Raw genomic sequence first — 24,289 nt, forward strand, 5'->3', positions numbered from 1 at the left:
TCCATGATACAGCAGCCTTCTCCCTAAAACCTGGGGCCCTACCAATGTTTGGGTCCACAACTCCCGCCAGCCCCAGCCTGTATGCAGTTGTAGTCCAAAACATCTGGAAAGCATTAGACTGGGGGAGGCTGTTCTATAGCACTTTGACACCCACACCCCATTGGTGATAATGTCTGGTCTGTTTTCCTAGCATCACCAAAGTAGATCCCAAAACGCTGCTGGTTTTTCCTGGTGGGAAGAAAGCTCAGCATTGTCTGAGGCCAAAAGCTGCTTGGAATGAGATTATCTCCCCCTCTCTGTCTTCTCACAACGGCTTTTCTGTCCTCAGCCAATTACATGCAGCTCAGCAGAATTCACCCTCCAGGAAAGCAAGCAGATAGGGCAGATCCCCAGTTAAGCTGCTCAACCTGAAGGGAAAGGCAGGTGAGCTGAAGTAGCCCAACCGGAGGGTCTGGTTTGGGCCTGAAATGGGTCCCTGTGATCCAAGGCTCCTCCAGCGCCCCCCAAATCAGCCCCTTGTTTTAAGAGCCACTGTGAATGTTGAAACAGACTTAAAAAGTCTTCAACGCACCCATAACTGGGAGCAAGTCCCACCAAAAGCTGGTTTGCTGATTTATTTCATAGAATCACAGAATTGCGGAGGTTGAAGGGACGCAAAAGGCTCCTGAAATGCAGGAACCACAGCTATTTATTTATTTTTGCTAATTATTATATTACAGTACTTCTAAAAACATTTCTAAATTGTTTAATGTTGAAAAATCCCATAAGAGGTATGCAGAAGCACCTTAGAAAGAGTATTATAAACGATAAAACCAGATCATACAACATAAAAACAGCATTATTAAAACAGAAATTTGGGGATAACGGGGCCCAACTTTGCAGGCCAGGGAAAGCTTAGGCAAAAAACACACTATTTCGACGGGGGCGGGAATGATGCTTTGGGGCAAGTATGGAAAGAACAGGACAGCAATGAAAAGTCAAGCTTTCCTCTGAATCAAGAAATTTTAGTCCATTCATTGTACAAGTTTGAGGCTGCCGTCCTATATCCACTTACAAGGCAATAAGCACCACTGAACCCAAAGGGACTTTTGCATATGCAAAAATCTTACCCGGCCCCCTTTTTAAGAAGCAAATTCCCCTTATTTTATTTGAGGTTGCTGCCAAGGGAATCTGCAGAACTGACGCCTTCCTTGTAGTCTGCTAAGAATTGCCCTTTTGCAATGCCTTGCCTATTTTTTTCTTTTCTTTTTTAGGGGGTGCGCGCTAATAGACCTCCTTCCCAAAAGCCTCTCCTCCCTCAAATGGCAGGGAATCAATTTTTGGGTGAGTGGGGAGAGAAAGGCAACACCTCTTCTAAAATGTGTATACCATTAAAACAGAGGGGGCACTTTATGAACCATCAGGAAAGTCTTTAAGTGGTTGTTTATAATTCCTGCAAACGCACTTCTCTTTTTCAGAAAGGGACCTGTAGGATGTAATGTGCCTTTCTTCTGTATATTTTCAACTAACTAAGGGGAAAAAACAAACATGTTGATGTTTGAAATCAACAGGTAGCACTTTGCACAACAAAGAGAAGTATGCTTGTCTGCTAAACATCTGCATATCAAGGCACACCTACAGAAGGCAATCTAAAAAGCTGAAAATCCTCCTTTCTTAAATTACCATAATCTTGAGCAATCAACATTTCTGAAAACCAGGAATGTGGTGCTTTTTTTAGAAAGACATAAATTGTCCATAATGCAGTTGCTGTCAAATTTCTGTTACTAAATTTCCTCACAAACGAAGAAGAAATTAAGTTTTATTTGCCTCCAGCCTAAAAGTATTATGTACATGCTTTCACAAATAAGTTTCAAACATAAACAATCCCAGAAAAATCTTACCTCTAAATAAAGATAGGTGTTTAGAAATACTTTAAATACCCTGGTTTTAAATGTACCTTGCTTCGTACAAGTATTATTATTATTTGCAGGAATATAACACCCCAATCTCAACCATATTTACTCAAAAGTAACTTCCATTTGTATCAAATGAATTTACTTACAGCCTGTGGGTATGATCCCAAGAACCTCTGGTTAATAATAATAATAATAATAATAATAATAATGCCTTTATTGTCAATGTACAAACTGTGTACAATGTTACTCAGTTCTCCTGAACTCACTGAGATTTGTTTCACAGAAACTGCATTTAGGGCTGGAGTTCCACTCACTCCTATGTTTACTTGGTCACTAGGAAACTTCACTGGGTTCAATGGAAGAAAGCAGGTTGAGAGTTGCAGCCCGAATCAGTGTGCACACCTGGTTGATTCAGCAAAACGCCTGTCAACATTTTGTGCCCCAAGTGGTTAAGGCATAGATCAATCTTTACTTTTTAAATCCACCCAACGGAAAATGCTCCTTTAGTTAGAACAAGGTGCTAATAATGTCAAGGTTTCAGGTTTGATCCCTGTGCAGCGTTTTTTTTTTTTTTTGTAGAAAAAGTGCCACACTTTTTAACAATAAAAAAGAGGTGCTGATACTGCATACCATTGAATACCCCCTGGGGGAAAAGCACGGCCTGTATGGGACAACTACATATTCCTGTACTGCAGGGGTTGTACTAGATCTTCAGGGTCACTTCCAACTCTAGAATTTTGTGATTCTATTACTTCTGTATGCCTCTGAATGCCACTTGCTGGCAGTGGCGTAGCGTGGGTTGTCAGCACCCGGGGCAAGGCAAGTAATTTGCGCCCCCTAACCCGTGGATTTGCGCCCCCTAACCCTAACCCCCAGATGTTGCGCCCGGTGCGGCTGGCCCCCCCTGCACCCCCCACGCTACGCCACTGCTTGCTGGGAATCATAAATGGGATAGTGGCTTCCCAGAAGGATATGGCAGACCACTGTGAGAACAGGACAACCCCGGAGGGTTCTTTTTATGTTAGGGTTTTAGTCTTGTTCTTATTCTCTGTTCTGTGTTTTTAACTGTTTTTCATTATCTTAAATGCAGATCGCCTTGGGATAATGGTTTAGAAGGCGATTAATAAATCAAATATAACAATAGTAATCTCTGAAGCTTAAAGATCATTAAAAAAGTTATGGATTTTTATTTTTTTAAGTGTCAGTCCAGTTTCAGCGGGGGGAAACACAACCTCTTGCTTACACCTGAAGTTATCTTAAGCAAAATACTGCCACTGACAAGTCACTGTCTGATGTTCTTTTAATTAAACAGCAGTTCAGGTCCATTTGCAGAAGTGATTATTGAACTATAGCCAGAAACAAAACAGATACCTCTCCAGATGTTTTGGTCTACAGCTCCCATCAGCCCCAGGCACCACAGCCAGATTTTGGGGTTGATGGCAGCATGTTTGCACTGGCTGGGGCTGATGCGAGTTGTAGCCCAGAAAAATCTACAGCGCACCAGGCTGATGAAGTTTGCCTTGGTCAGTGGTATCTTTAGGGAGTGCAAACGAAGCAGGATCTTATGCAAAACCAGAGAAATATTGAAGTAGGTGCAACTCCTGGGCTATTTTGTGACGTCCCTACCCAAAAGGGGAAATTAAGAGCGGAGTCGTCATATTTGTCTAAGTAAAAATTGATTCTCCCCATGCATTCTCCATCACCACAACAGCGATTTTTGTGAAGGATTCCGCCAGTCTTTAGGTTGCCACAACCTCTTTAAACAAACGTGATTTCCTGAATTACGGAGACCTGCTTTGATTCGCAGTCACTCATATGGACAGAGAACACCACGCTATGGTGAAAGCCACAGTCGTGTGAATCCACCTTCGACCAACGAAGCTGCCCTCTCCTTCGAGATCAACACACATGTACTGATCTGATTCCAGATGCTTTCTGCAAGCACACTCAACAATACTTACATCCATGCCCTGTAATTCAAGAACAGCGTTCTATTTCTCTCAAGTAAGCCATCCAAACTCCACCAATGTGAGTATCAGAAAATGCTCAGGACACAAAGGTGGAGAATTTGAAGTCCAGGTCACTCTCATAAAGAGAACCTTTGAGATCCAGGCTCTGGGGAGAACGCCCACACTACCTGGCCGGCCATGTGCTCCCTAGTGGTTAAGATCCCTGCAGCCCTGAGCCAAATTACTCAGACGTAAGCCCTACTGAATTACTTCCTAGTAAGGCTTCATCCCTGTGCACACTAAGCTAAGCAAATTCAGTCCGGAGCCTTGTGGGATTTACTTCTATATCGACACGCGCATGCTATTAAGTCACTTTGAGAAGTTCCACACTATTCCCTGAAAGCACATTCTATGTACGTTTGAAGCACATGACTCCCCCTGAAGAATCCTGGGAACTGCAATTTGTTGAGGGTGCTGGCAACTGTAGCCCTGTGAAGGGAAACTGCAGTTCCCAGGATTCACTAAAGTCATGTGCTCAAAATATATGCTCAATTTGCTTTAAATGGATGGTGCTGATTTGCATCTTATATGGCAGCCAGCATAGGCGGGCTTTTGCCACTACAAACAGCCCTCCCCAAGCACGCGGTGGACAACATACCTGGGACTCTCTGCATCTCCCCAGCAGGTGTTCTGTCCTTCCATCACCCACCCTATGTTTACCGCAGAACCTGGGCACACCTGTGGAATGGTGGCTCTTACCTTTAGCCTCCCCTCCTCACAAAGTTCCACCTAGAACTGCACCCCACAGCAGGGTGTCCTCCAGATGTTTCAGACTGCAGCTCCCATCAGCATGATGCTCAGGTTAGTATACAATCCGAACATCTGCAGGAGGACATCTGCTGATGGACCTGTGACCTGCAACGTTTCAGTTTCTGCCCAGATCTTTGTGGGTGTCAGCTAACTGTCACACCAGCCGCCAACGTCTGGAAAGTCTTTTTTAATTCCAAACCCATGACCCCACGGACACCCCCCTCTTACCTAGAGAAACCTTTTCCGCAGCTCTGGCAAATGTAAGGCTTCCCCACCGACCCATCGTGGGACCGGACGTGATAGGACATCCGGTCCTTCCTCTTGAACCGCAACCCACACACAGGGCACGAGTAGGGCTTCTCGCCAGAATGTGACAGCTTGTGCCGATTCAGGTGGTAAACGTCCCGGAAGATCTTCCCACAGATCTCGCAAGCCACCTGCTTCCTTGTCCGGCTCCGCTTGCGGGGGGCGGCTGTGTCATCCAGCCCGGGGATCCCATTCTCGCCCAGCCTGGGGGGTGGGAGGTCGATGTAGCCCAGCTGCAAGCTGGTGACGCCATGCTGGGCTTCGTGCTGGCGGAGGCGGTTGGCATCTGTGAAGACTTTCCCGCACAGGCCACAGGGCAGGATGCCAGCGTCCCTCAGACCCCCCGGGGCACTGAACATCATGGAGTCTAGCAGGTTGGCCTTGCGGGGACGACCCCGACCCCGCTTGCTGCTCAGAGAGGGGGCGCCAGTGCCAACGTTTTGGAAGGGTGAAGCCAGGAGGGGTGGCGAGAGAGGCCCGGCCACCATGGGAAGACGGTCAACCCCCTGCAAGACGGGCAAGGAAGACTGGGCAGCGGCGGAGAGGGCAGCCCGAGTGGCTTCATCCTCGGGCATCCCGGCGATCCCATTGCCATTGGGGGCCAACCCAGTGCCATTGGTCATGTCAAGGGGGAAGCCCAGGTCGGTGGTGCCCGCGCCAGGACGGAAGAGCATGATGTCTGGGCGGGTGGCCGGAGGGACCAGAATCTGGACGTTGGACTGCTTGATGACCTCCTGGCAGATATCGATGACAGATCGCATGAGAAGGAACTTGGCGGCTGTCATGAGCTCTGGGAAGCTCTCGAGGCGCACCACAATCCGTGAGGTGTAGGCAAAGTCCAGGATGTCTCCGAAGACCTTGGAGCTGATGGTGTGCATCTCCAGCTCCCGGCCCACCCCGCCGGGGCCGCCCCCGCCCCCGGGGCCGCCCCCTCCAGCGCCGGTCGCCTCAGCTGCGCCCCCGTCCGGCGCCCCGGCGGCTCCTGTACCTCCGGCGCCCTCAACGCCTCCACTCAGTCCCTGCGCGCTGAAGACCGACTCGAAGTACTCGCTGCAGGCAGCCAGGACGGCGCGGTGCGCGGGGAAGCTCTCGTCGCCGACGCGGAGAAGCACGTCGCAGAAGCGCCCGCCGTTCTTGCGCTGCTGGTTCAGGTTGTGCAGAAGGTCGGCGCTGTGCCTGCTCACCTGGTACGTGTAGCAGCCCGGTGGGGACGGGCCGCACGCATTGGCACTGGCGGCGGCTGCAGCGGCGGCGGCGGCGGCGGCGGCGGCGGCGGCCGCCTCGTTCACCCGCTCCATCGGGGCTGCTGCTGATGGAGGCTCGCCTTACCTTCCTGCGCCTGCAGCAGCAGGAACGGCCGGCAGGGGGAGCGCGTCCTCTCGTTCCTCGCCTGCTGCGTTCACGCGCTCCCGTCGAGGGGGCTGGTGCGCGCGCCCGTCAAGCGGAGGAGGAGGAGGGAGAGGATGGGCGGAATGCAAAAAGAAAAGGGAGGGGGGGGGAACCAGAATGGCGCACGCGCTCCGCCTCGCGCCTTCCAGAAAATCCCCGGGCCCCGACGGCGCCGTGTGTGCGCGAGCGCGCCCAGGAACCGGAGGAGGAGGAGATGGAGATGAAGGCGGCCCCGTGCGGGGGTTGTTGCAATGCAAATCCCAAATACAATTGCAAGACTGGAAGAGAAAGCGAAGGCAGGAAGAACAAAAGGCCGACGGCGGGGGGGAGAGAGAGAGAGCGCCCAGAAGCAGCCGCGGCGGGCGGGCGGGCGGGCAGGCAGGCAGGCAGCCCCTTTTCGCCTCTCCCCCCAGGCGAGTTCCTTCGCGGCCGCCACGAGGCGCTGCAGCGGGAGCGGGACCGCCGAGGAAGCTGCTGTCGATGCTGCCGGTGGTGCTGGACGACGAGGAAGCGGCGTCGGTGGTGGCTCGTGCTGTCTTTTTCTCTTGGCCGCCGTCGGTGGGAAGTTTTCGGGGGCTGCCGGCACGCTCCGTCCGCCCGCCCGTCCCCCTCCCTCGGTGTGTGTGTGTGTGTGTTTGGAGCGGAGGAAAGATGGCAGCGGCTGTACTTCCTCTTGCACTTTCACCCCTGGGGGGGGAGGGAAAGAAGGAGGGGGGGCCGGCAGTCCCGAGGTCCCCCCCGCGCTGCAAAAAAGGGAAAAAAAAGCGCTCCGGCAGGGGGCTGCTGAGCCGGCCGGGGCCTCGGATTGCGGGGCGCGCTGCAAACTTTGCTGGTTCTTCTTCGGCGCTGGCGGCCCCCCTCCCGATGTAGAAAGGGACCCCCCCCCCGCGCCCGCTCGCCTTTTCTCTCCCTCCCTCTCTGCAGCCACTGAAGCTCTTCCCCCCTCCCTCGCTTCCTGCCCCCCTCCCTCCCCGCATCCGCCAATGCAAGAGCAGCCAGAGGCAGCAGGCCGGCCCCCCACCCCACGCCACCACCCAACCCCCCCTTCCTGGCCGCGGGGGCTGGGGGCTGCTGCTGCAATTGCAGCCGCCCTCCCCCCCTCCCCAGCACTGATCCGCCAATGCCGAGCCAGCAGCGGCAAGGGCCCCCGCCCCAGGCTGAGCAAGGACGGGCTTGCCTGGATGAGAGTTAAACCACCACCCCCCCACACACACCCCCGGTCTAATGGATCTAGGCTGGAACAACTGGGTGGGGGGCGGCTTGCAGCCTGAACTCTCCTCCCCCAGTTGCTCAATGCAGATGGTGCAATTCAACCCCCGCCTTCTCTAATTCCTGTTAAAGCCCCCACACCCAGCCGCCCCTCCTTGTCTCTTTCTCTGATGAAGGTGATCCCTGGAGGGCCGCCTCGGAGCCGCGCCTGGCCTGGGCGAGGGGTGGGGGGCGCGCGGGGCGCTCCCTGGAGGCGCGAGGCTTTAACCCCCGACGGACCCAGCCGCTGGTTCCCCTTCCCCACTACTGCTTCCCACCTATCGGTGCACCGCGGGGCTGGGGAGGGAGGACTTGGGCGCCCATTTGGGCCCTCCTCGGGGGTCGTAGCGCACCTGGAGCGCTTGATGGGCCTCGGCGGGGCGCGCCCAGGCCGCTCCCTCGGCGGCCGCAGAGAACACTGATGGGCCAACAACCCCATCGCCCGACGGCGCAGCCCGAAGCTGCTTAATGATTTCCCTCCACTTGCAATTCCTATCCGGCTCTTTTTAACGTTTTATAGAAAATAATTACGGTATCACAAATTACTTTCCCACTGAAATTGTCTAAATGTTTAGCCTGGCTGGAGAGGAGAGTAAGCAATTGAGTCTTACCAGTTTCCAGATCCAAGCCTACTTCCATCACCGCAAAATTATAAATGGAAAAAGCATTCAGTGAATCCTTTTGATCCCACAATGGGCATTCCTTAATTCAGGCACGGGGGTTTTCTCACTCTGTCCTTTGTGTGTGTTTTCTCCCATTCAGGCAGGTGCCTAAACACATGCAAAACTTTCCCTTTAGCCAGAAAAAAGAAATGCCACTGTGGGAATTGACATGCAAATGAGCAGCAAACCTGCCAACCCCCACAGAGTATCCTAACGTCCTTGAAGGCCCCATAAAATACCTTTAGCCATCCATGTCCCCAGGTCTCTGGAGTCGCTCCTCCAATCGCCCTGTTTCCACCCAAGCTGCCAGGTGCAACAATGATGTAGGATTTGTCAAGTCTCGCTTTTTATTCCAGTAATTCTTAACGGCACAAAGCCCACATCAAACCTGTGGCACTAGGCGGCAATGTCCTTTAAATCTACTTTTCTCTTTGCCGGAAGCAATTACTGTCACAGATATAAAAATTTACTCAGATATAGCAAAAGCATTATTCATATTTAAACAGGTGGTATTTCATGTGGTTTTTGGAGCAAAATAGAAGGGAGAAATTGACACAGCTCCTCTAAATAGAGTTCATTTCTCTCTCTTCAAACGCCCTCACCTGTTTTAACACTTCGGGGATTTTTTTTGCTTCCTCTCAGCTATTCCCCATCTTTCCTTTTCAAGAGTGATGATGCTTCCTTTAAACATCTGTTGCCATGGTACCTTTATGTTCCCAACATTCCCCCTTCTACGTTATTAACAGAGGAGTCAGCCCTTCAGATCTGCCAGCGTATAGGAGTATTACCTAACAGCTAGGTAGAATATGACCCTGTTTACTCAGAGTAGACCCAGTGAAATTAATCTTAAGTTTCAGCAGGGCTGCTCTTGAGTATGACAGACTTTGGATGCAACTCAATTGTTTTAAGAGTGATTTTATCCCCCCCCCCGCAAATAAACAACAACCCTACTTATTTTTTATTTATTTCAATGGGCCAAACAATGCAGCGATCCTGCTAAACTAGCAGGCCAGTTATCTCAGAGATCATCCATTCCAATCCCCCTGCTATAGCATCCCTGACAGGTTGACATCCAGTTTCTGCTTAGAAACCTCTTAACCTTGGAGAAGACACCTTCTTCCAAGGCATCTAATTCCACTGCTAAACAGCTTGCAGTGTCAGGTTGGTCTTGCAAATGTTTAGTCAATATCTAGGGGGTTGGCCTCTGGAGAGAGAGAAAACAAATATGGCAGCCTTTCAAAGATTTGTCTCCCTCCTAAGCTCAGCATAGGCTATCAGTGGCTGGTGCCCATTGGGACTGCTGGGCAGAATACAGGTAGCCAAAGAGCCAAGGTGGCACCAGAGCCAATCAGTTTCATCCCCATCTTACCTGCTGAGTTTTGCAAAACTCATTGGGAAGCAGGCAGTGCAAACCACTAGACTGTTTTTATAAGTAGGTGGAGCATAGCTCGTGGTGCAGACTGAGGATGGTGGGGCAGTGCCCCATTTGCAGCCTCCACTGGCATAACCCTTCCTCACATGACCTGTTGGACCCAGCTCCATTTTTCTCTCCCATCCCTGGATTTGTTCCAGTTTGTCAACATCTTGAAGAAGCATCTCTACCCCCATCAATCAGCCTGGACACAGATCCAGCTCCAAGGGCCTTCTGGGGGCAAGGGCCTTCTGGGGGTTCTCCTACTTTGAGAAGTGAATTTACAGGTAACAAGGCAGAGGGCCTTCTCGGTAGTGGCACCCACCCTGTGGAACAGCCTCCCATTAGATGTCAAGGTAATAAACAACTGCAGGCGGCAACCATTTTAGGTGCGTCCAACTTACGCACGACCACTGACACATGGGGCGGAGCGGGCTTCTGCGCACTCTGCCGACACAGGGGTCAGAAATTGAATCCCTGCACAAAATGGTTGCTTTCTGTATACAACACTTAGAAGACATCTGAAGGCAACTCTGTATAGGGAAGTTTTTAATGCTTGATGTATCACTGTGTTTTTATATTGTACCCCAGATGGCTGGGGTACTGCAGCTGCTGCTGCTGCTACTAATTTTATCATTCGGTGCAGAGGAAATAAAGAACACATTTTATAATATGGGACCAGAATATCTTCCTTGTGTGAGGGGGCTTGCCTGGGGCAGCACTTTGAGGTTGTGGGAGGGCCTTTTGCCAGGCAGGGGTAGCAAGGACCTCTGTCAATTAAAAATTGAAGGTGGCACATCCAGGGCTGTAGCTAGGGGGTGGTGAGGTGCAACGACGCAAAAAATGTCCATAAACATGTCTATAAATACAAATATCGACCATTGCCTCATTAGAAAAGGTTTTAAATTGAGGGTGAATTGAATGGGTGGGGTTGGGGTTGGAGGAGAGGCAGAAAGAAGAGCTAATTTGTCTGTGGCTAGGCACAATCTAGACAGTTCTGCCAGGGCGCAAGATCACCTAGCTACGGCTCTAGCCATATCCACACAACACCTATTAGCTCAGTCTCTGCACTAATGAGACAGTGGCAGGGAGATGTAAATTCAAACCCACCACGAGGAACAATTTTTTTCTGCAAATAAGGAATGGGAAATTAGTAACCCGAGTTCAGTGCTGAGCTAGATGGACCAATGGTCTGACCCACAAAGCATTGTCCATTGTGAGTGGTTTGAGAGAGATCAGGGATCGGTCCCCTGCTTCTTGCCTGCTTCTTGCTTTTATGGCTCATGGTCAACACCTCACCCTTGGGTGGGGGGCTCAGTAACTTAGCAAATGACCATAGCCCCTGATGCTACAGTCCCTGTTTGGCTTGGATTTGGGCGTATGAAATGGATTAGGGTACAGTTTGGAACATACAACCTAGGGATAGAGATTACTAGAGAGAAAATCTGAAAGTACTACAATGCATTAGCAATAAATATTCTAAAACTTCCAGCTTTTCAGTACTTTCAGTACTAGCTCCAGCTAAAAGAACTCACTCCCAAAGAATTGGCACACATCTGCTTCGCTTTAGGACAGATATACTCCTCCTACGCTGTTCATGAACTTCCTATTAGTGTGAGTCCTGCTGGCAGAATTGTCACACTTTGAGCTTTTGCGAATAGGTTGGGATTCTAGCTTTAGATCAAGTTGTGTATGTAGCGTAGGATTTACTGCCTGCTTAAAATTGTAATTTGACTTTCTGAAACAGCATTTACATACTGTATTCTGTCATGTTCAATTCATATAATAAACCAAGCTTTATTTGTTAATGTGTCAAGAATCTTAATGTAAAGCTATTTGTTTGCCTCTAAAAATTACTGGGTTGCTCATCTGGCAGTTAATAGCTTGCTAGGGTCACTGGCCCAGAACACAAAGTAAAAGCGTGTCGGGAGTTTTATTTAGGCAGGAAATGAGACAAGCACATATTCATAAATGGACACACGTTATAACTCTAGCAAAAGATCCCAAACCTCTTGTTAGTGTGTAAGGATACACAAGTGCTGGAAGCATGTTCAAACACACAACTGTGGCACCCAGAAGGAAGGGGAAAGCAATCTGTACAATGACTTTTTCCATTGGGAGAAGTGGGGCATAAATTTAACAATGCATTTTCAGAGTCTTCTCTATCCTGGTGGACTTCAGATAATTTGGACTGCAACTCCCATCAGCCCCAGTCCTGAGTTGTACTCCAGAACGTCTGGAGGGCACCTGGTTGGAGAAACTGCATGATGATTCATAATAATAGTAGAGGCGGTAGCAGCAACATTGCACTATCATTACATCTCTGTGGTTGGAGGAACTTTTGGCCTGCCAGGTGTTGGAGAACTACAACTCCCATCAGCCCTAGCAGCCTTGGGCAATGGCCAGGGATGATGGGACTGTAGTTCACACCTGGCAGGCCAAAGACTGCCCACACCTGTTGTATGGGGTACTGTGGTAGGAAGGAATTGAGAGGCTCTTGCCATGGGGTGGCTACAGTCAAGAAAATGGGGTGTCAACAGAGGCAGGGGATAGGAAGGGGATGGAAACAATATATTGTTGCAGTTACATGGCATTAGGTTTAGGAATAGTAAGCAACATGTTTTGGGGGTGGGGAGAGAATATAAGCCAGGGGTCCTCACACATTTCCCCCATAGATCCCTTCAAAATTTCAGAGGGTCTTGGCAGCCCACTTATTTTTTTCTGCCTGTTGTAATGCAAGGTTCTTAATTAATTAATCCATTACAGTATTATTATGTTCTGTGTTTTAATGTCATAAGCCATCCTGTCATCTTCCGATGAAGGGTGGTATATAATTTTAATAATAATGTGCCGTGTTAGATACGGTATGGTTTTTAATTGCTTCTCTTATTTCTTATATTTTGTCTTTAATGATATAGTATTCCACAGAAGTCAAACAGTACGATTTAAAACTATATTTTTATCGCTTCTGGAATTAAAATGAAAGATAAGGTAGACAATAAAAGAATAATTCTAAGTATTTAACGAGATGGACCTACCACCTGAATGAGAGCCGCAGTTTGGGAGCGCCTGACAGAAATAAAGCCTTACAGTATTTATTAACAGGTCTCTCTATCTGCCTTGTAGGCCCAGACCTGAGCGTAGTAGCGAGGGTGGGGTCTGTGCCTCCTGCAATACCGTCTCCCGGCCATTAGGCGGGAGGAGTCCTTACGGCGACGCTTAAGCTGTCTCCTTTGGTTTCCTCTCTGGCCTCCACTCTATGGTAGCGTCCTCGCTCCCCCCTTTCCAGGAGTCATGGGTGGAGCGTGATGACAACAGAAAGGCGGGGGTAACTCTCGCACTCCGCGCGCGCCCCCCTGCCGGGCTTTTGTTAGAAGTCTCGCGAGAACCTGTGCTTTGGGCGCATGCGCCGTGCCACAGGCCTGAGGAGAGCCGTCCGTGAGGCACCGCTGCCGCCGCCGCCGCCATCATGAGCACGACGTTGGCCAAGATCGCCGAGATAGAGGCCGAGGTAACCCAATCAGCGGCGACTGAAAGGCTCCTCGGCTCTCCCTGTGGGGCCCCAACCAGCGGCTCCGCTCCGCCCAACTGGGCTGTGGAGGAGTCGTGGGCGGGGCTCAGTAGAGCCTCCGTGCACTGCGGCAGTCTATCTGCTGGGGGTCAACAATGCGGGAGGCTGGTAGAAGCTTGCTGGACTGAGGTCGAATAGTATTCATTACCCCCATCCTGGTGCTCTTCAGTTGTTCCTGGAGTGCAGCTCCCATCCTTATCGCTGAGCATTGCCGTGTTGGCTGATGGGATTCGGAGTCCCCAGCAGTACCTGGGAGACACCATGTTGGGCAAGGCTGGAGACCAGGGGAGGGAGATACAGTGGTACCTCGGGTTACATACGCTTCAGGTTACATACGCTTCAGGTTACAGACTCCACTAACCCAGAAATAGTACCTCAGGTTAAGAACTTTGCTTCAGGATGAGAACAGAAATTGTGCTCCGGTGGCGCGGCAGCAGCAGGTGGCCCCCATTAGCTAAAGTGGTGTTTCAGGTTAAGAACAGTTTCAGGTTAAGAACGGACCTCCGGAATGAATTAAGTACTTAACCCGAGGTACCACTGTACTTAATTCGTTCCGGAGGTCCGTTCTTAACCTGAAACCTGAAGCACCACTTTAGCTAATGGGGCCTCCCGCTGCTGTCATGCCACCATAGCCCAATTTCTGTTCTTATCCTGAAGCAAAGTTCTTAACCTGAAGCATTATTTCTGGGTTAGTGGAGTGTGTAACCTGAAGCGTATGTAACCTGAAGCGTATGTAACCCGAGGTACCACTGTACTTATTTTTTTTGTGTGTGAGCCCCCCACTCCCCCTGCTTTCCACCAATGTATCTGTTTATTTATGCTCTGAGGCTCCTTGGGCCCTGCCCAAGGGTATGTAAAATTAATAAGTAAATAGGAATAAATAGCACTGGCCCTGCCTGGTGTTAAGGGTTGCCGAATGAAGTTGTAGGGTGGTGGGCTTGTGTCTTCTGAGGACAGTGCAGACAGGCCACCTTGCCCCAATAAAAAAAACGGATAGCTGTGGCTTAGGTGGCTTGTGAACAGCCATTGCTGGATGGAGCCTGTTGGAGTTGCAGCACTAGGTTGGTTCAGTGTTTTTCAAACTTGAGTCTCCAGCTGCTGTTGCACTACAACTCCCATCATCCCTAGCTAGCAGGACCAGTGATCAGGGATGATGGGAATTGTAGTCCAACAACAGCTGGGGACCCAAGTTTGAGAAACACTGGGCCTTAGACAAACCCAAGGAGGAGACAGCAGAGGAGGGATCTATCCCAGCTATAGGCTGCAGCCACTAGTAGTTAAGGCTGAAAGTGTGCAGCTCACACAGTGTCACCCAGGAAGCTTCATGGCCAAGCCAGGATTTGAACCTGGATCATCCTAGTTCTAGTCCAATCCTCAGGAAAACAATAATTGTCTTGTTTGACCCCTATCTTCCACAACACTGTTGGGGTTGGGCTCTGATTCAAGTTAAGCCTTGAAAACTGCCACCCCTCCTTCTGCCTTTATCCGAGTTTCCTACAGATTAGGAACAACCCTCTGTAGTTCTTCTGATGGGACAGATACTCTTCCTGTCTCTCTTGCATGATTTGCAGACAACTCCTCACTCCTTTAAATCTCTTCTGTGGCAGGGAAGAGTGACCTATGCCCTTCAATGTAATATGCAAAACCTTGGAACAAGGTTGGTGTCACCAATCTTTCCCATAAAAGTCCTGGGCTTGTGCAGCCCTCCCTGATCTTTGTCTTCTCCCCACTCCACAGATGGCCCGCACACAGAAGAATAAGGCCACAGCTCACCATCTGGGGCTGCTGAAGGCACGTCTGGCCAAACTGCGCCGAGAGCTCATCACCCCAAAGGGAGGTGGAGGGGGTGGTCCAGGAGAAGGTATGTACAGTATTCCAAAAGGATGGAAATGAGTGGCTCAATCCTCAAGTTGAAGTTTGGAGATGGAGCTGTTTTCCTCTCTTTAGCAGAAAAAAGAATATACAAAACACACCAAAAATATGTGCACTTGCTTTGGAAATTATACAGAATTTTTATTATTTAAGATGCTGACTGTAAACTGCTGAAGTAGTGACTAGGAAGGGTAGTGACTGGTTTGAGTACTTCTTCCTACTGTTCCCCCATGCATGTTTATTCAGATGTTGAACACCTGAAGGTGGCTTATAGTTCAGGATTATATGTACACTTGATGTCATGTGCTTTTCCTCCCCTCTCCTCCTCTGGTGATGTAATACAGATTTTGCTTCAGTTTTCAGTTGGCCACAGTTGCACACTGTGTCTGAACCCTAAACCAAACATAACTGTGTGTGAATCCTAAACATAGTTAGTCTTAACTATGGTTTATTGTTGAATTCTTCATAAACCATAGTTGGCTTGTTTCAGTAAACTATTGCTGAGAGTAACCCCAGTTTGGACATAAGACTAAACTTTGGTTTGTTAAAAACAGAAGCAAATGTTTCTGATCTCCTTGCAGCCATATTTGATCAGGAGTTGGGCTGGTGGGAAGTTGCAGGGATTTAAAGTCTTCTCATGTAATGCTAAACCATATGCCAGTGTAGCATCTGATTGGGACCTGTATTTATTACGGATGAGCAAGACTTTGAGGCTCTGACACTTAAATAGGTAAAGGTAAAGGTACCCCTGCCCGTACGGGCCAGTCTTGACAGACTCTGGGGTTGTGCGCCCATCTCACTTAAGAGGCCAGGGGCCAGCGCTGTCCGGAGACACTTCCGGGTCACGTGGCCAGCGTGACATCGCTGCTCTGGCGAGCCAGAGCCGCACACGGAAACGCCGTTTACCTTCCCGCTGGTAAGCGGTCCCTATTTATCTACTTGCACCCGGAGGTGCTTTCGAACTGCTAGGTTGGCAGGCGCTGGGACCGAGCAGTGGGAGCGCACCCCGCCGCAGGGATTCGAACCGCCGACCTTTCGATCGGCAAGTCCTAGGCGCTGAGGCTTTAACCCACAGCGCCACCTGTGCACTTTGAGGCTCTGACACTTAAATAAAACCTGTTAATAAATCCTATGGGCAGATAACAATATTTCTCTGATAGGATACCAAATCTATCTCAGGCTGAAGGTATCATCCAAGGGGGCCCAGCCTGGCTTGCTGAGATGACTCTTCTCTGGCTTTCTCCAGAGGTCTTCTCCCCTCCCTTTTCATGCTCCAACTTCCTGGAGGGGCCTGGCACAACGAAGGGGCAAGTGTAGCCCATCTCTTCTGTAGCCTGTCGGTAACAGTACTGATTTCTGCATTGAAGGTTTTGATGTTGCAAAGACTGGCGATGCCCGAATTGGTTTTGTGGGCTTCCCATCCGTGGGGAAATCCACTTTGCTGAGCAACCTTGCTGGAGTCTACTCGGAGGTCGCTGCCTATGAGTTCACCACGCTGACCACGGTGCCTGGTGTGATTCGATACAAAGGAGCAAAAATACAGGTGAGCTCTCTAGATCTGGGGTGGGAGTGTATGTGAAGGATGGAATATCTGAAATATGTATGAAGGGCCATTTTTTTCCATTTCTGGTCTAGGTGGGGAGATTTTTTCCTTTTGTTTAATTAGAGCTCAGTCTGTACATAAAAGTGGATCTGCTTATTACAATGGTATCAGCTGACTTTTCCGAAGTCAAGCCCTCTAGCATAGTATATTCTAGCTATACCAGGAACAGCTTAACAGGATGCCCTCCAGGGATTGTGAACTATAACTCCTATCAGCCTCAGCCAGCATGGTGAGTGGTAAGGGGTGTGAGTGGTAAGGGGTGATGGGAGTTGTAACCTAACAAAAAATTTCTAGAGGGCACCATGATGGCCATTCCTGATCTACACTGTTTGGCAGCAGATCTTCTCAAGATACTTATGATGGTATCACGTTTGTTATTAGATGTACAGGCACAAAGGGTGACAAATATATAAGTTAGAGTTAAATGGCAACGGAATGCAAAAGTACAGTCTCTGACACTTCGATTAGAGCTTAAATGTAGGCAAAACAGAGCAGTAGTAATTGGTGACAGACTTCCTCAGCAAAGCTAAGATTATTGTGTTATTTCCTGTCATGGGACAGGAAACCATTGCTTCTTTCCAGACTCAGGTGAATGAAGCTGATCAATATTGTTAAAATGATTCTGCTGGTGGATTCTGGCTTGCTGATTTCTATATAATGGGTTTCTTTCCTCTTCCTTAAACCCTACAGCTTCTGGATCTTCCAGGAATTATTGAAGGTGCAAAAGACGGGAAGGGTCGTGGTCGCCAGGTCATTGCAGGTGAGGTTGCTGCTCCAGTATCAGAAATCCTTCTCTGCCCAATCCGTCTTTTTGTGCTTTTGGGAGGGAAGAATCTTTACAGATATCTATCTTGTCATTTGATATGTTTTGTCCACTGTGTTGTATTTTGTGAATGTTTTGTCTCCATAGAAAGTAGAGGTTTGACTCTTTCCAGCTTCCTTTGCTTGCACCTGATTTAAAGAGCAGACTTTATAAGGCATTCTGGCTTGGAGAAGCAGATTGCAAAACAGGACTGAGAAGTGCTTGGCGCAGGATGCAACTCTTTCTTTCCAACCTCTTTGAAGAGGCAGAGCAAGCGTTTTTTTCAATCCTCTTCTTTCTTTTCTTTCTTCGCAGTTGCTCGAACCTGCAACCTTATTCTGATAGTCCTGGATGTCCTGAAGCCCCTGGGACATAAGAAGATAATTGAGAATGAGCTTGAGGGCTTTGGGATCCGACTGAACAGCAAACCTCCCAACATTGGCTTTAAGAAGAAGGACAAAGGAGGCATCAATCTCACAGCCACCGTAAGCAGGCCTGGGCAGAAAGTGTGCACGCCTCCTGCCTTGTCACTGTGACAAGGAGAGAGTTCTTTGGATAATCTGAATGCTCTTCTGACTGTGCCTGGGTAGTTTTGGAAGAGAGCTATTTATTTAATTACCGTATTTTTCGCTCTATAGGACTCACTTTTCCCCTCCAAAAATTAAGGGGAAATGTGTATGCATCCTATGGAGCGAATGCAGGCTCCTTGACTTCAGCGATAACAATGCAAAGCCTCCGAAGCGCAGAGGTGCTTTTGTTGAAGCCTGGAGAGCGAGAGGAGTCGGTGCGCACTGACCCCTCTCGCTCTCCAGGCTTCAGGGATAGACGCCTGAAGCCTTTGGAGCGCAGCGCAAGTTCCCGCTGCGCTCCGGAGGCTTCAGGTTCCTTTTGCTGAAACCAGGAGAGTTTTGCTCTCCCAGCTTCAGCAGAGAGGGAGAGCTGCACAGCGCCCCTTCAGCGAAGCGGGAGGAGAAATGGAAGGGGCTCTGTTTCTCCTGCCGTTTCGCTGAAGGGACGCTGAGCAGAGAGGGGGAGATTTTTTTTTCTTGTTCTCCCCCTCTAAAACAAGGTGTGTCCTATGGTCGGGTGCGTCCTATAGAGCGAAAAATACGGTACATTTATCTGGGGACAGTCCTTGCTGATCTGGACAAGGATCCCATGGCTTTGAATGGGGTCTCGCTTTGACATAGATTTATTTGTGAGAACAGTAAGAGACTTTTCCTTGTTGCAATGGAAAGGGAAGTATGCTGTGGCATTAGCTGCTGGAATATGGCTAGTTGTACAGAGATGAGAGTCTCATCTGTTGCTCTACCCATTTTTGCCTCTGGCTCTGCCCATCACTGACATGAAGCCCTCTGGCTGAGAAAGGTTCCTGTCTGATGGTCTGAAAGGTTCCTGACTGATAGGATCTTCAGATCTGTAGAGCTAGGACTTGCTCACTAATTTGGTTACCACAAGAAAAGAACGGAAGCTTCTTCAAATAGCTCTAATGGAATAATAACAAACCCAAATCTGCTGGGTTCTCCAGAGTTACTTACCTTCTAAATATCTTTTGTTCTTCCATTAGTGCCCACAGAGTGAGCTGGATACTGAAACTGTGAAGAGCATCTTGGCGGAGTATAAAATTCACAATGCTGATGTCACACTGCGTAGCGATGTTACTGCAGACGACCTCATCGATGTGGTTGAAGGAAACAGGTAGTGTGGTGGGGCTTGTGAATCAGACTGGTTGATGAGGTTTACTAGGCTGTTGGGATTGCTTATACTGTGTCGCAGATGCCTTTCAAATTCTTCAGGGAATCAAAATCCAGTGTGTGTTTTATATTGTGCAAAGCAAGCACTTTTATCAATATGAATGCAGACTGTTTGGGATGTGCTGGGGGGTTGTGTTGTGGGTTTTGTACTTTTGGAAATCCACTCTTGAGGGGAGGGTCTGATTTGTGAGGAGGCCGCCTGCCCTCCCACTTGATTCCCGGAGCTGTGTAATTAATTGCTCTTGTAACTGCTGAAAGGTGTGGAATAGTTTTCTCGATGGAAGACCAAGAGTGCAGGATGGTCTTCTTTGTTTTGGGACACTGGAACAATTGCCAAAACTTTGTGAACACGTGGACATAGTAGTTTGGATGTACATAATCTTAAGGGCTTATTCCAAAATACACCTGTCTTGTAACCATGATCATTCAGGAGGGACAGTAGAGAGTAATCACTGGTTTTTTAAAAAAGAAATGTGTGTTGTAAGTGATAATTTATTCACTCTTACAGAGTTTACATCCCATGCATTTATGTGCTGAACAAAATTGACCAGATCTCCCTTGAGGAACTAGACATAATTTACAAAGTGCCTCACTGTGTTCCAATCTCTGCTCACCACCGGTGGAACTTTGATGACCTCTTGGAGAAGATCTGGGACTACCTAAAACTTGTGCGAATGTGAGTCAAGTGTTTTGCATTGTCCAGGCTGAAAGCATCTCTGGTTCCCATTCACTTGGAAATCTGCAGCTGCATTTCCTTCCCCACTGTCCTGGTTTGAGCTGGTTGACTTGCAGGCTGGTCTTTGAAGTTTGCTTCTCTTCCTGCTTTCTTGCTGTAGTCATGTTCTGTCCCATGGTGCCACATGCAAGCCCTAAAATAGCTTTGGACAGTTGTAAACAAAACCTTTGTACAATTTGGCATCATTGCAGTTTTCTATGACGGGATAAATGTGATAGGGTGAGGTGATGCCTTCAGTAAACAGAATGACCATTCATCAGGAATGGAGGGAATTGTGGAGGACAACAGATGAGCCACTCTGGATTGAAGGGCATGTTTCAGTGCAAAAAAATGATAACTTTATGCACATTGAAAATTGGCCTGACATTGAGAAGAGTAGGCTAAGATCTTTCTCTGTTCTCTGTGTGCTGGGAATTTATTTTAAAAAAATTTTTTGGGGGGGGTACAGGTGAGTGTTTCTTTGTGCTATCCCACCACTTGAATTCTGAAGCACTACAGTTCAGACACAAGGATTTATCTCATCTGTTTTCTGTTGCTGCAAAGCAGCCTTCTCCATCTTTGTTGGAGAACCTAGAGAGCCAGTGTGGTGTAGTGGTTAAGAGCGGTAGACTCGTAATCTGGTGAACTGGGTTTGATTCCCCACTCCTCCACCTGCAGCTGCTGGGTGACCTTGGGCTAGTCACACTTCTTTGAAGTCTCTCAGCCGCACTCACCTCACAGAGTGTTTGTTGTGGGGGAGGAAGGGAAAAGAGAATGTTAGCCGCTTTGAGACTCCTTTGAGTAGTGATAAAGCAGGATATCAAATCCAAACTCTTGTGCTCTCCAGCTGTTTAGGGCAGCAGCCCTAGCCAGCAGCTAGGGATTATGGGAGTTGGAAATCTGAAAACATCTGGATGGCACCAGGTTGGAGAAAAGTATTCTAGAGGGTATGACCTGAACCAGTGGGTTCAAAGTTCAAGAAAGAATTTCGATAAAACAGTAGGAAGAACTTTATGTCAGCACAAGTTATTTGGAACAGCTTGCGTTAATGGTGATGGGGGACTCCCCTGCCCTGGAGCTTTTAAGCAGAGGCAGGCTGGCTGGCTTCCTATCAGGGATGCTGAAGGTAGTGGGTGTCCTGCATTAGAAGAGTGTTGGGCAAGATGACCTCTGTAGTCGGTTCCAGCTCTATAATTCTGCAAACTATTACACACCCCTCCTTTCTGCCAAAGGAGCCCAAATGTGGCAAACACACAAATAATAAAGGCAATTAAAAACATCTGAAAACAATTTTAATATAGCTGCAAACTGGGAGAGATCTCTTTTTAAAAGGCTTGTTGGAAAAGGAAGGTTTTTGAGAGGCACCAAAAAGACAATGGAGATGGCCCCTTCCTAGTATTCAAGGCGACGGAGGCCTTAGATGATGAATCTTTGCCCCGGGTAGAAGGCAAACCTTGTTTGAAATGTATCTGTGTTTTAACGTGCTGTAGCATCTCCTTTTGATGACTCTAAATTTAAATTGCAGTTACACAAAGCCCAAAGGGCAGCTACCAGATTACAGCTCTCCTGTAGTCTTGCCTTACTCTCGGACCACAGTGGAGGATTTCTGCATGAAGATCCACAAAAACCTGATTAAAGAGTTTAAGTAGTAAGTACGGCCTACAAAGCAGCCAATTTTGCTCCCGCAGTCCTTGTAATGTCACAGCACCAGGAGACAAAAACATCGACTCAGGCTTCCTTTCAAATAGAAAATGACTAGGCATTGGGAGGTTCAGCATTTCTGTGGGAAATTAACTGTAGTCTTTTGTCTGATCGTTTTTCTATTCTCCTTGTAGTCTTAGACAGCCTCGAAAGCACTGGGTCACAAGTACATGGCTTTTCGATACGATAACTTTATTTCGTTCAGTTTTGCAAAAAAAAACCAAGCCTTTGAAGGATATTTCTCATAGTACTATCACTGTGATGGAACAACTTGTACTTTGTAATTGAAAAGTGTATCAAAGGGCAGGGAAGCCATTGCAGCAGAAGGGAAGATAACAGTTCTTCGTAGTGGAAGATAAGTTGCCCTGCAGAACCAGAAAATAGATTGTTACAATGACATGCTACATGGGGCTACCTCAAATACTGTTTGGAAGCTCAAGCTCATGGGTAGGCAAACTAAGGCCCGGGCACCAGATCCGGCCCAATCGTCTTCTAAATCCGGCCCGCGGACAGTCCGGGAATCAGTGTGTTTTTACATGAGTAGAATGTGTGCATTTATTTAAAATGCATCTCTGGGTTATTTGTGGGGCATAGGAATTCGTTCATTTCCCCCCAAAAAAATATAGTCCGGCCCCTCACAAGGTCTGAGGGACAGTGGACCGGCCCCCTGCTGAAAATGTTTGCTGACCCCTGCTCTAGCTGCTACTGGGCTCTGGAGTGGCATGCAAAATCCAAATCATATTATTCTCTGTGAACTGCTGTGGCTGCCTATTCTGAGCAAGGTTTTGATACCGACTTACAGGGTTCCAAAAATGGCTGAGTCCCCCAGATAGATGCTTGATGGGGCACATCTGTTGGTATCTCCCAGGCCACCAGTTGAGATCTTTGGAGTAGGCTTCTGTCATTTTGGGCGAAGGAAGCCTGTGCAGGGCGTCCTTGAATTTATGAAATTTCCTGTTAGTAAAGATGTGTCAGGTGTCATTATCACTTGTTCTGTCATTTCCTGAAGGTAGGCTGATCATGTCTGTTTGTGTGTATTATCTTATTGTTGCTTTGTAGAGGTTTTTTAATAGCCAAAATTATTTTATAAGTGTTTTGTTTGCTGCTTGTTTTATATTTTATTTGTGAGGCACTCAAGTGAATTAAAGAATAGCAGCCAAGAGAGATTAGTGAGATTCTCTGACCTGTAGAGAGTATCTGAATTTCTGGGGAAGCCTCACTGCTGCTGATCTATATAAACTGTGGAAGTGTAGTATCTCAACTAAACGCTTTTCTTTTTCAGTGCACTTGTGTGGGGCTCATCGGTCAAGCACAACCCACAGAAAGTTGGGAAGGATCATACCATGGAGGATGAGGATGTCATTCAGATAGTGAAGAAATAAAAAGCTCTACTGGGCAATTAGTTATGACTCCTTCTCCTCAGTGACTGTTCAGAAGCTTGTTCTATTTGCCGGATGATTGAATGTGTGTGTGCTCATTCCTATCTTAATCCTTCTAGGAAAGTCAGGTGTATTAGCCATGGGAGCAATGAAAATCTGTTTGCTGTGTGAGGCCTTGGTCTCTATTGCTGTTTTGACTGACTGCACAGCCTCACACTAGGGCGGGGGGAAGCCAACCTGCAGCTCCTCGCCACCCACAGCTAAGACTGTAGCTCCAAGCAGCCAGCCTGGCAAGAGGGAGGCACAGCCCAGCAGCTGGAGGTCCACAGCTTCCCCATCCTTGCTGTAGTGTAGATAAAACACACAAGGAAGAAAATGTGCAAGCCTTCTGCTTTGCTTTGTGCATGAGGGGCATACAAAAGTAGCATTCTTGTCATTATATGCTTGTGTAAATAAAGCATGCAGATAAAAACTTGAATATTAATTCCAGAATGGTGCTCATGCCTAGAACTTAAACACAGTGTATGCCTATAACAAGCTTTTGTGAGTATGGGTTAAGAGCTTTGCTTTTTTCCACCTCACTCTTCCCCCGGGGATTTTAAGACTGGCACCTCTCATTGCTGTTTGAAATACCTAGAAATGTTTTCTTCAAGCTTTTCCAAAATTGACACAGCTTTGTACAAAAGGCGTCTCTGGTATACCAGTGATGATAAACAGCTGCCTATAGAAAAACCCACACATCACGTGTGTGCAGGAGCCCATTCCTGCTCCCCACTGAATGTGGCATTTAGATACAAGAGTTGCCCTGATGGTGGTGGAGGTAGAATTTAACTGATGGTGGTGGAGGTAGAATTTAACTATCAAGATTAGGCAGCCAGAAATAACCTTATCCTCACCCCAGCTGCTAGATGCGAATGGCATAATTAATCTGTATTATGTGAAGTTATTCCTTTCTCACTGCCTAGCATCATTGGATGATCCCTACTTCCTCTAGTGTTTATACAGTAGTATCTTTCTTTAGTGCCCAAAAAACTCAGCTGCACCTTTCAATAAAAAAATTGTTACTATTCCCTTGTTGCCACCAGGTGGAATAGTGTTTGAATAATAAGTGAAATGCGAGACAATCTTAACATGGGTGGTTAGGAGAGGAGCAGGACCCTTGTTCCTAGCTGCTTCCATGCAGTTTAAGGGGTCAATGCCTATAGCACACAACAGGATTAAT

At 48.2% G+C, this 24,289-nt stretch overlaps 2 protein-coding genes and 1 long non-coding RNA gene across 9 annotated transcripts in view; 1 reads left to right on the forward strand and 2 right to left on the reverse strand.

Annotated features, from left to right (window-relative positions):
• PATZ1 (POZ/BTB and AT hook containing zinc finger 1) overlaps nucleotides 1–6,262 on the reverse strand; it is a 32,240-nt gene extending 25,978 nt beyond the window's left edge. For all 7 annotated transcript variants that reach the window (XM_079956654.1, XM_079956652.1, XM_079956650.1 and 4 more), the window contains exon 1: nucleotides 4,883–6,262. In XM_079956654.1, the coding sequence (XP_079812780.1) occupies nucleotides 4,883–6,258 (1,376 nt within the window). In that variant the 5' untranslated portion in view covers nucleotides 6,259–6,262. The remainder of the gene's footprint in view (nucleotides 1–4,882) is intronic.
• Nucleotides 6,263–13,033: 6,771 nt separating this feature from the next.
• Nucleotides 13,034–23,090, forward strand: DRG1 (developmentally regulated GTP binding protein 1). The gene is made up of 9 exons (XM_079957014.1): nucleotides 13,034–13,181; nucleotides 14,979–15,102; nucleotides 16,481–16,656; nucleotides 17,407–17,476; nucleotides 17,834–18,003; nucleotides 19,086–19,216; nucleotides 19,781–19,948; nucleotides 21,513–21,635; nucleotides 22,971–23,090. The coding sequence occupies exons 1-9, from the start codon at nucleotides 13,140–13,142 to the stop codon at nucleotides 23,068–23,070; spliced, it is 1,104 nt and encodes a 367-aa protein (XP_079813140.1). The 5' UTR covers nucleotides 13,034–13,139; the 3' UTR covers nucleotides 23,071–23,090.
• On the reverse strand, nucleotides 20,450–21,505 carry LOC307205124. Its single transcript, XR_013833890.1, has 2 exons — nucleotides 20,820–21,505; nucleotides 20,450–20,564 (listed from the first exon to the last, which is right to left on the reverse strand). It is a non-coding gene; the product is annotated as an uncharacterized lncRNA (long non-coding RNA).
• Nucleotides 23,091–24,289: the final 1,199 nt, after the last annotated feature.

Source organism: Podarcis cretensis (assembly GCF_951804945.1).
Source record: "Podarcis cretensis genome assembly, chromosome: 16".
Taxonomy (NCBI): Eukaryota; Metazoa; Chordata; class Lepidosauria; order Squamata; family Lacertidae; genus Podarcis; species Podarcis cretensis.

Coding starts and splice junctions, on each gene's coding strand:
- DRG1 (XM_079957014.1), top strand. CDS start 13,140: ATGAGCACGACGTTGGCCAAGATCGCCGAGATAGAGGCCGAG. Junction 18,004..19,085: donor GCATCAATCTCACAGCCACC/GTAAGCAGGCCT, acceptor TTCTTCCATTAG/TGCCCACAGAGTGAGCTGGA. Junction 21,636..22,970: donor CTGATTAAAGAGTTTAAGTA/GTAAGTACGGCC, acceptor TTTCTTTTTCAG/TGCACTTGTGTGGGGCTCAT.